Genomic DNA, 11,696 nt, shown 5'->3' on the forward strand with positions numbered 1-11,696 from the left:
GTTTTCTCGTGTTCTCGCAGCGCAAGAAAGAAAATATCGCCAGTGAGTGTCCACCCTAAGGAAGATTACTTGTAAAGCTGTTTTTATTTTATATGCATTGGAGAAAAAAAATGGTTGCAAAAGCAGACAAAGCCTTTAATAAACTAAATTCAGGCCGGCTGCACATGAGTGAGAAAATCGCACAAATATGAACTTCATTCTTTTGAATGGGGTGATATACATGAGCAAAGCTTTCCTGCATGGCACCCTGATGTGATGCAGGAAACAAACCACAGCATGTTCTATCCCCTTGCATGCTCTTGCATTGCACCTCCCATTGGTTTCAATGGGACCCGCGGCAGCTTAGTGAGGTCTTTCATTTAAAACAATTGCTTCTTCTCTGAAGTGATGCAAGGCTATTTTGATATGAAACCGCCTCACATCCTCAGGTAATTCACATGGTGGGGAGAACGATATGGGGGCGAGATTCACGGCCCCATATCGAGGTCGCCAGTGTAAAGTTAGCCTTAAAGGGTGATTTTTTTGCCATTCATTATGTAACTAGCCCCCCCCCCCAGTATATGTACATAAACTAGTGTTACCTTAGTTACCATGAAAACTTCTGGCCTCCTCCTCAGATGTTCATGTATACTAATTTCTGACCAGATCAGATTTACTTGGGTGTATGTGTTTAGTTTCTAGTCAGTTTCTCAGTCTTTGTGATGCTGCTACATGGATCCTACTATACAAACTGCCTAGAGGGGGACACAAAAACTCCTATCACAGTTACTGCTGATGATTAGAAGCTCAAGCTATGATAAAGGAGATCACAGCTCATCCTCCTGACTGTATACTTATGGTCTGTAGCTTACTACTACTAGGGGTAGTGTTTTTCCTGCAGCAGAGATGGTACAGCCTTTAACTGCTCATGTAATGCTGTGCTGATGCATCAGGAGATTGATCTGAAAGTAAAAACAAAACACCTCAAACTCAAGATGGTGCCTGGTAAGTATCAGACAGGAAGCTGCACTGCATGGAAATGACTGCAATATACATAGGAGACATCCAGAGTGTGCTAGGCCATCGAGTGAGGTGGTAGTGATGGAACAATGTGGCTCGGAGTGGCCCTTTAAATATGTGGTAAATAGAGCAGCCTCTGCCATTCATGGCTAGTCCAATCTTAGATCAACAATATTATATAATCAAGAAAGACAGGTTATATAGAAAACATGAAGGCCTCCTATATTGTTAGAAAAAGGATAATGACGATACATTATCCATCTACCTTTTCCTTTTATGATTCTATCCTTTTAGGATTTCCATCACCAACACAGGGGTCTTTACTGTAAGAGCAGTGAGACTGTGGAACTCTCTGCCTGAGAACGTGGTGATGGCAAAATTGATAGAGAAGTTTAAGAGGGGACTAGATGCCTTTCTAGAGCGATATGATATTACAGAATATACAGACATTAAATTACCAGCGGGGTTATTGATCCGGGTCTTGGAGTCGGGTAGGAACTTTCAAAACGTTGATCCAGGGATTATTCTGACTGAATTTTTTCCCCCAAAGGGGTTAAATTGGCTTCAGCCTCATTGTTTTTGTTTTTTTTTGCCTTCCTCTCGATCAACAAGGGGGGATGGAAAGAGGCTGAACTAGATAGACATTGTGTCCCTTCAGGGTAACATACTATGTTACAATCCAAGGAGAAAGTAAGGTGTAGAGGCAGCACTCGGATGCAGTAAAACACAACAAACTTTATTCCTCCGTCATAAAACTTGGCTGCAATGTTTCGACCAGTCTCCTACCGGTCTTTGTCATGCTTGTGCATCTGAGTGCTGCCTCTACACCTTACTTTCTCCTTGGATTGTGGAATCGTGGTCCGGGTTCCGATTTGAGGCTGTGCACCCCTGGATCCTGCCTTTGCGGGGCAACGAATGAGTGCTGCTTGTATGGTATTTCTTCTCCATACTGTTACAATGTTATGTATGTTACCTGAACATTAAATAATTGAGCTTCCCTTATGTGGCTAAAACCTATGAGGTCAGAGCTAATGGAGATACGGGAAATAGAGACATAGAGGCTTAAATTCTTAACTAATAGGCAATGGAAATGTGTGAGAATGGCTAATAAAAAAAATCCAGTTATCTGATATCCTAATGAACGGGTTTCTGGTGACACACTTTATAATCAATGAATTTTCCAACAGCTTTCGGCTCAATGGCGGCGGTGGAGAATGCAACGCAGTCTACAGGCCACGAGTCACATTTTAATAGGACAAGAGCCAATATGACAGATATACCCTATGAAATCCGCTGTAAGTATAGCCTGTGCTTATTAATAATGGAAATGTTCATATTTATAAAGACAGTTGAACTTGGAACTTTCAAAATTTTATTAAAGGGATTCTGTCACCTTGTTCAACAAGTTTGACTGGGAGCTGAGCTCTGAGCCATAGAGGTGGGCCATGCTGACTTCTCCCCACCGATATCATGCAGACTGACAGCTCTGTCCCTTTTTCTGTATAGGGAGAGAGCTGTCACTCTACATGCCGTGGGCGGGGAGAGGCCGGCGCGGCCCACCCCTATGACTCAGAGCTCAGCTACAAGTCAGACTTCATGAATTTGGTGACAGAATCCCTTTAAACAGCATGTAACAAGAACATGATCATTTCTTGTATATGCAGAACAATGTTGTAGTGGAACAATACTGTAGGACGTTGATGCTGCATGATTGAAGCTGTAAACAAAACAATGGCAGATTTTATGTGTTTTCTCTCCCTGCTCTAACAAAATTAATAAAAGTTTTTCAATACATTATTTGCACCGAAAAATGATACCAATACAAAATTACAGTTCGCCACGCAAAAAACAAGCCCTTATACGGCCATGTCAACGGTAAAATAAAAAAGTGATGGCTTTGAAAAGTGGAGCTTAAAATCCCCCCAAAATCATTGGGTCCTTTGAACCAAAAGAGGCTATGTCCTGGGAGGAGGGGGGTTCTAAAGGGCTGGAGTGCACAAAACAATTCTTCCCCCGCCTATCAGCTATCTCTGGCTGTGAAGGATGCCTGAGTATTGTAGTCATTTTGGCCTCACTCGAAGTGCTATCAGGATCATTCTGACTCTCTGCTTTCCCCACTTTGGCTATCAGTTATTACACTCCTGATGTTGCTTGTTATACTGAATATGCTACTGTCCCTGGCCTGCCCTGACCTCTGGCCTGATTTACCATTTGGACCTGTTTTCCGCGACCAGACCTCTAGCTTGTTTCTTGTGCCGAAGTGTGCCACCTGCCCTGATCTAAACAGTCTGACTACGCATCTTTTTACACCCCCCGATACAGTGCCTAGGCCTAAAGTAGCATCAGCTGCCACAGTACTGGGACCGCTTCATGATTAATGACAGGTTAGATAGAAAACATGAAGGCCTCCTATATTGTTAGAAAAAGGATAATGACAATACATTATTCATCTACCTTTTATGATTCTATCCTTTTAGGATTTCCATCACCAACACAGGGGTCTTTACTGTAAGAGCAGTGAGACTGTGGAACTCTCTGCCTGAGAACGTGGTGATGGCAAAATTGATAGAGAAGTTTAAGAGGGGACTAGATGCCTTTCTAGAGCGCTATGATATTACAGAATATACAGACATTAAATTACCAGCGGGGTTGTTGATTCGGGTCTTGGAGTCGGGTAGGAACTTTCAAAACATTGATCCAGGGATTATTCTGACTGAATTTTTCCCCCCAAATGGGCTAAATTGGCCTCAGCCTCATTGTTTGTTTTTGCCTTCCTCTCGATCAACAAGGGGGGATGGAAAGAGGCTGAACTAGATAGACGTTCTGTCCCTTCAGGGTAACATACTATGTTACAATCCATGGAGAAAGTAAGGTGTAGAGGCAGCTCTCGGATGCAGTAAAACACAACAAACTTTATTCCTCCGTCATAAAACTTGGCTGCAATGTTTCGACCAGTCTCCTACCGGTCTTTGTCATGCTTGTGCATCTGAGTGCTGCCCTCTACACCTTACTTTCTCCTTGGATTGTGGAATCGTGATCCAGGTTCCGATTTGAGGCTGTGCACCCCTGGATCCTGCCTTTGCAGGGCAACGAATGAGTGCTGCTTGTATGGTATTTCTTCTCCATACTGTTACAATGTTATGTATGTTACCTGAACATTAAATAATTGAGCTTCCCTTATGTGGCTAAAACCTATGAGGTCGGAGCTAATGGAGATATGGGAAATAGAGACGGTATCATCTAAGTGAATGTTGATATTTGAGAGGCAATGGAAATGTGTGAGAATGGCTAATAAAAAAAAATCCAGTTATCTGATATCCTAATGAACGGGTTTCTGGTGACACTTTATAATCAATGAATTTTCCAACAGCTTTCGGCTCAATGGCAGCAGTGGAGAATGCAACGCAGTCTACAGGCCACGAGTCACATGTTAATAAGACAAGCGTCAATATGACAGATATACCCTATGAAATCCGCTGTAAGTATAGCCTGTGCTTATTAATAATGGAAATGTTCATATTTATAAAGACAGTTGAACTTGGAACTTTCAAAATATTATTAAAGGGATTCTGTCACCTTGTTCAACAAGTTTGACTCGGAGCTGAGCTCTGAGCCATAGAGGTGGGCCATGCTGACTTCTCCCCACCGATATCATGCAGACTGACAGCTCTGTCCCTTTTTCTGTATAGGGAGAGAGCTGTCACTCTACATGCCGTGGGCGGGGAGAGGCCGGCGCGGCCCACCCCTATGACTCAGAGCTCAGCTACAAGTCAGACTTCATGAATTTGGTGACAGAATCCCTTTAAACAGCATGTAACTAGAGATGAGCGAGAGTTCTACTCGAGTAATGAACCCCATTGACTAGAATGGCAGAGTCGAGTATTGTTGTATGTGGAACGCAGGGTCCCGAGCTTTTTTTTTCTTTCCTAGGTTCGTGTGTTCTCTCTCACCAGCGAGTCAGCCAGCCAGCCAAAAAATTTGCCAATGACGTGCATTGCGTCGCGGCGGGGAGGGGCCAAAACAGGCACGGCACAGTGGGGAGGAGCCAAAAACTGGGGCAGGGTCGAACACGGCTTGATGCGCGCTCGAGTAATGAGCACCATTGAGTACGGTAATGCTCGAACGAGCATCAAGCTCGGCAGAGTATGTTCGCTCAACATGTGACAAGAACATGATCATTTCTTATACATGCAGAACAATGTTGTAGTGGAACAATACTGTAGGACGTTGATGCTGCATGATTGAAGCTGTAAACAAAAGAATGGCAGATTTTATGTGTTTTCTCTCCCTGCAAAATTAATAAAAGTTTTTCAATACATTATTTGCACCCAAAAATGATACCAATACAAAATTACAGTTCGCCACGCAAAAGAAACAAGCCCTTATACGGCCATGTCGACAGTAAAATAAAAAAGTTATGGCTTTGAAAAGTGGAGGTTAAAATCCCCCAAAAATCATTGTGTCCTTTGAACCAAAAGAGGCTATGTCCTGGGAGGAGGGGGGTTCTAAAGGGCTGGAGTGCACAAAACAATTCTTCCCCCGCCTATCAGCTATCTCTGGCTGTGAAGGATGCCTGAGTATTGTAGTCATTTTGGTCTCACTCGAGGTGCTATCAGGATCATTCTGACTCTCTGCTTTCCCCACTTTGGCTATCAGTTATTGCACTCCTGATGTTGCTTGTTATACTGAATATGCTACTGTCCCTGGCCTGCCCTGACCTCTGGCCTGATTTATTATTTGGGCCTGTTCTCCGCGACCAGACCTTTAGCTTGTTCCTTGTGCCGAAGTGTGCCACCTGCCCTGATCTAAACAGTCTGACTACGCATCTTTTTACACCCCCCCAATATGGTGCCTAGGCCTAAAGTAGCATCAGCTGCCACAGTACTGGGACCGCTTCATGATTAATGGCCTTGAGACCACAGAGCAAGGCGCACATCCCAACTAGTGGGGTTAAAAGGATGAAAAACAGGGTTCCTCAGATGTTGCTTTAGGATTTAGCCCAAGGCCAAATCAGTCTGTGGCTCGGTGGATCTACATCTGCTGATCCGGACACTTTACAATGACCGGTGACTAACTTAGAAATCATTTTGTGTAATTGATTCATGCTAAACAACAGTAAAAAAAAAAAAAAAGAATTAAAACTAAAAACAAAAAGATTAAAACCTTAAAAACAACCAAAAAGGTCTAAAGTTATATTTTTAAAAATTCTAAAAATTGGAAGGGGGTTCACCTCAATTGCCCTGGGAGGACAATTATCCTACAAATGCTTATGCCTTTTGTATTTTATGGTGTTATGAAAAGTGAAAGCAATGACTGACAACAGCTTTCTGGAGCCAATTATATTTTTTCACTTTTATTTTCATATTTTTTATGGCTTGTATATAAAATGTCCAAACTATAAAGATTTATGAGCGAAGCTGGGAGGAAGTTATAGTTCTCATAGTTTGAAAAAGAAAAATACACGTGCCATAATATTATCTAAATGGACTTATAAGTCTCCTCACTCACGTTCTTGGTGCTCTCCCTAAGGAGAGATGTTACCCCTCCTGACCCATGTCACAGACCTCTCACTAGCCAAGCCAGGATCCTACTACACACTGATGAGGGGCAAAAACCCCCAAACAGCTGTCTGCGTATGGATTCTGGCTTGGTTCTCAATGCCCAATCATTGCTCTACAGACCATTGATTTGAAGGAATGCTGCCATCCAATACGTTTTTGCTGCAGAGCTATGGTTCTCTCTTCCTTATTTGCATATTACCCAGAGGAGGATGGGTGGCCTTATAAGTCTTCTCATTCACCTTCTTGGTGGTCTCCCCAAGGACAGATGTTACCCCTTCTGGTAAAATGATTTAGTTCGAATAGCATTTCTTCAAGAAATCCTATGTGCTCTCAGTGGGCCTCGACGAAGGTATAATTATGAGCTGACTGTTTAACTATACTTTTATTTTCCTTTTTTATAGATCAATATTATAAGGAGGAAGTTGAGTATTGCTGGAATACTTTTAATAATTCAATGTTCACCCTTAAATATGAATACTGGTGCAATTGGAAACACATAGTGAGGTATGTAGCCTCCAAAGATAATATATCATTCACTAATGCGGTGTTTCCCAAATCCTCAGAACACCCAAACAAGCCACGTTCTCAGGACATCTTATAGTAAAATATGACTTGTTTGGGTTCCTTGAGGACTGGAGTTGGGAAACACTGCACTAATGAGTGTATGTTTTTGTCACGTTTACATGTCTTGTCCCATAGCAATCAGATTGGGGTTCCACTTACAGCAAAACATGTGCAGTGCTGATCATAACCTGCAAATGAGCTGATCAACTCAACAGAAATACAAAGAATTGACTTGGGTGGCAAACCAGTAGCTGCTAGGGACTTAAAGAGGTTGTCCAAGACTTTGGCCATTTTTGGTATTGATGATCTATCCTCAGGACAGCTTTGTTCTCTCGGATGTATTTCTTCTAGAGGAAGATATATTTGTAATACACCACTGTACAGATGAGCCATACGGTTCCATAGTATGCAGTGACTAGTGCATGAAGCCGACTATGAAAGTATTGTTCAGCATGTAAAAAATAGCTTATTTAAAATTAAAAAAAAACTTTTACCGGTTTGTTTTGCAGCACGTGACCAATTGCTTTTTTGTTTTCTTCCACTACAGTATATACAACGAATTGCAAGTGTACTTGGAAAGGAGTGCTGACTTTCTTCTAATTGGCTTCCCGAATGAAGCAGCACATGACACGATTTTGAAAGCCCACATGCATTATTTTAAAAACTGCAGTCCCTTGTTCGAAGAGCTCCAAGACCCTCCGGAGAATATTCTGTTTGGTTTAATTTTTGCCCCCATCTGCATAATACCTTTCTTGATCACTCTTGTTGTGTACAAAAGCAACACTAGCAAACCACAGACTTAAGTATCAGCTACCGACATCACTAGACATTGTGATTGTGTTTCCTACCTGCTTGTATTAGCAGAAGGCTTTGACAGTCTTTGGTCAATTTTATGACCGTGCCTGATCCTTAATGCTCGTCTGTATCTCAGAACCCTCCACTTCCATCTCACAATGACTACAGTCTTTCACTTCCCTTCTCTTTCATTTACGGTGATCTAGAAGTGGACCTCATCATCTTGCAAGAACCTTTTTAATCTGTGACTACCTTGACTGGAGGATTCAATCATTGATCAAATTCCACGTTTTTCAAAAATTATTGAAGAAAAAAAGAAAGTCGAGTCAAAGAAAATGAAAGCCTTAATCTTTCTTCTCCAGCATAGAAATGAGTGAACAAAGTTCTGGATTTGTGTCAAAACTGTTCCCCAGATATTTTCCATTCAGAAAATTGAATAAACTATTTATTTTAAATCGACACGTTTCCTCCTCAGAAAGAGCCTGGAGTATCTACATGTGGAAACAATATCATATCAAAGACCAACTGTGATTTCAATGAGCATTTGGGCCTCATTTCCATGCCTTCTTTAGTTGTATTATGTGAAGACGCCCATACAATGGAATACTGGAAGCTTGTCATAGGTTCTATGTTTCTGCTTGATAATATTTATAAGAATGTGTTAGTATCTCAAAAAGATGAATGATGTGTGACGAAAGGCTTTCCTTCAGCCTGAAGAGTCGAACAAGTTATGTGGAATTCTGATACTGAAGATTGAAATCGCGTGTGTGCGTCTGTGTGGAAGACGAAAACCTGAACAATAACTTTTAATATGTTTTAAAAATTAAAAGCTTGACTTTGTGGGACTGGTTTGCTTATATCCTTAGTTGGGTGGCAAGGCCTGTTAAAGGATCGGACACTAACCTATAGGGTAGCTACCTTCCAAGAGGAGAACCAGCTTTCTTCCTTCTGGTTGAGAGCTTATTTGCATATCTTTTTCCCCAAGAAGCACTGCATGACCAACTTGCTGCTCTCCACAAGGAGAAATAGTACACTTTCGATCCATATCAAAAGCCTCTCACCCAGCCAATCAGCACCCTGCTGATGAAGGACAAGATAGCTAAAATAGTTGTCTGGAAACCAGTGTTTTATATTTTTAGATGAATGATTTATATTCTTAAATGAATGTTGCAAGGCCTGTTGAATTATAGGGTTGGACACTTACTTACAGGGCAGCTACCCTCCAATAGGTAGCACTAGAGAGTCAGCTTTCTTCCACCTGGGTCAGAGCTTATTTGCATACATTGTTTCCCCCAAGAAGCACTGCATAGTCTATAGGACTCCCTCGGCCAACTTGCTGCTCTCCGCAATGAAAACCATTACCCTCCCGACTTGCATCAGAGGCCTCTCACCCAGCCAACCAGCACCCTGCTCTACAATGATGAGTGATAAAAAACCCAAAATAGTTGTCTGCAGACTAATGTCTTTTCCTTATGGAGAAAGTTCTAGTTTGGTTTATATCCTTAGTCATGTTGCAAGGCCTGTTGAATTATAGGGTTGGACACTTACTTACAGGGTAGCTACCCTTCTACAGGTAGCATTAGAGAGTCAGCTTTCTTCCTCCAGTGTGAGAGCTCATTTGCATACATTTTTCCCCCAAGAAGCATTGCATAGTCTATAGGACTCTCTTGGCCAACTTGTTGTTCTCCGCAATGAAAACCATTACCCTCCCGACCCACATCAGAGGCCTCTCACCAAGCCAACCAGCACCCTGCTCCACAATGACGAGAGATAAAAAACTAAATAGTTGTCTGCAGACCAATGTCTTTTCCTTATGGAGAAAGTTCTAGTTTGGTTTAAATCCTTACTCATGTGGCCCGTTGACTTATAGGCTAGCTACTGTCCGATAGGTGACACTAGAGTGACAGTTTTCCTTCTTCCTAGAAGGATTGCTATTTTGTATACACAGGAAGCAAACATGATTAAGGTGCAAAAAAATCATTTGGGTTTAAATCATACATAACAGTTTATGAAAATACTGTACATAAAATAATGTGTAAACTACTTTTATCTATAGCAATTCTTTTCACCGAGGCTTGTTTGCACATTGCAGTCTGGTGCAGTTGTTGATTTGTTGTTGCAGCCAAAGCCAGGAGTGCGACTTAGGAACAAAGGCGAAGTATAATATCCCAATGACGTATGCTATTCCACTTTTAACATCTTCTCTAGATAGAAGCAGAAAAAAAACCATAGAAACTGCATGAAAACTGCGCTGTGTGGACAAGACCTTATAGGTGATAAAATGTGAGAACATTGGAAAACGTCTTGTTAGATGCTTAGAAATGAGTACCTTAACTTAATATTTTTTTTTAATATTAAGAACAGTTTTGCATTTTACAGCTTATGTCTATTATGTTTTACAGCTTATGTCTATTATGTCTGGAATTTCAGAAAGACACTGAAATGCTCAAATTCATGTGACCTATATAATGCATATCAAATACAAAGAGAAGACTATAAAATTATTTTGGTCATCGATGCGTGGGTCACCACTTGTTGAAGGTCTTCAGCAGTAATCTCCATCTTGTGGTCATCAAGTTGCTGTGCAAGAACTACATACCTCCAGTATGTCCCGCGAGTCATGCTAGGAGTGGTACTTTCACAGCACCCGGAGAGCCACAGGTACGAGGTCAATGGTTTACAATACACCATTAACCTAATTTGAAATTGAAGTTGTCTGGACTTTGAGTATTTTTTTTCTATTGTTGACCTATCCTCATTAAAGGTCAACAATAGAGTATCGGTGGGAGTCTGCTTCTTGGGATCCCCAACGATCAGCTAATTCTTAGCACCGCTGTCAGTGCAGACACTACAGGAAGCAGATCACACCATCCGTACTGCAGTGGCCTGGTTTGATAGTGCAGACACAGTTCCTATTGAACTCAATGGGAGCTGCGCATGCACTACTAAACCGGGCTGCTGCAGTATATGCTGCCCGTGCTGACAGCCGTTCTGGGAATCAGCTGATTGGGGAGGATCCCAAGCAGAGGACTCCCGCCGATCATTTATTGATGACCTATCTTGAGAATAGGTTATCAATGGAGAAAATGTCCAAAGCCCTGGACAACTCCTTTAAGGCTAAATGTAGGTTACATACAACAGTACTTCCTACAGGCTAAGAGTTAATGATGGATTGTATCAATAATCAGTCTGTACAAATGGATACAAAGAATACTCCTAATTAACTGAAATAAAGTATTCGGCTGAAAAAAGTGGCTGATTGAAATTCTTTACTGATGATCATCATCATCATTAGTTCATTATTTGCGGCACAATTTCCCAGCAGGGGTCTAATAATGAATTGTAGCCCAGCTATAGGTGGACATATGGTTGCTTATAATTTCGGGACTAGATTAGTAACCCTGTACATGTAAACACTTAGAACTTGTTATATAATCAAGTGAAAGTGACATCATCCTCACCGTCCAACAGCCTGTTGTTTTTTCCTGCCTGCAGGCTCTTTGTAAATGTTCAGAAGCTTCCTCGGTCACCATCCAGTATACAGTATAGCACTAAGCATCAGATGAGGAGCTGGGAGGAAGGGGATGCAGCTGCACTGTATTTAAGGGTTTCAGTGAAAGACCATGGTGAATGAGATCTGATTGGCTCAGAACGCACAAAACAGCTCTTATGTCACACAAGGTACACGTCATCCATCCAAAACATACTAGTAATTATTAGAAAATTATAGTGCCAGAGTTTCTGGTGATGCAATGCGCCACATAGCTCTGCTACATG

At 41.7% G+C, this 11,696-nt stretch overlaps 1 protein-coding gene across 3 annotated transcripts in view; it reads left to right on the forward strand.

Annotated features, from left to right (window-relative positions):
- Positions 1-8,735, forward strand: part of RAMP2 (receptor activity modifying protein 2) — a 52,350-nt gene extending 43,615 nt beyond the window's left edge. For 2 of the 3 annotated variants that reach the window (XM_066586022.1, XM_066586023.1), the window contains exons 2-5: positions 2,187-2,294; positions 4,370-4,477; positions 6,962-7,064; positions 7,672-8,735. In XM_066586022.1, the coding sequence (XP_066442119.1) occupies positions 2,187-2,294; positions 4,370-4,477; positions 6,962-7,064; positions 7,672-7,927 (575 nt within the window). In that variant the 3' untranslated portion in view covers positions 7,928-8,735. The remainder of the gene's footprint in view (positions 1-2,186; positions 2,295-4,369; positions 4,478-6,961; positions 7,065-7,671) is intronic. The other variant, XM_066586024.1, reaches the window with a different exon arrangement.
- Positions 8,736-11,696: the final 2,961 nt, after the last annotated feature.

The sequence above is a fragment of the Eleutherodactylus coqui genome, chromosome 13 (assembly GCF_035609145.1).
Source record: "Eleutherodactylus coqui strain aEleCoq1 chromosome 13, aEleCoq1.hap1, whole genome shotgun sequence".
Classification (NCBI taxonomy): Eukaryota; Metazoa; Chordata; class Amphibia; order Anura; family Eleutherodactylidae; genus Eleutherodactylus; species Eleutherodactylus coqui.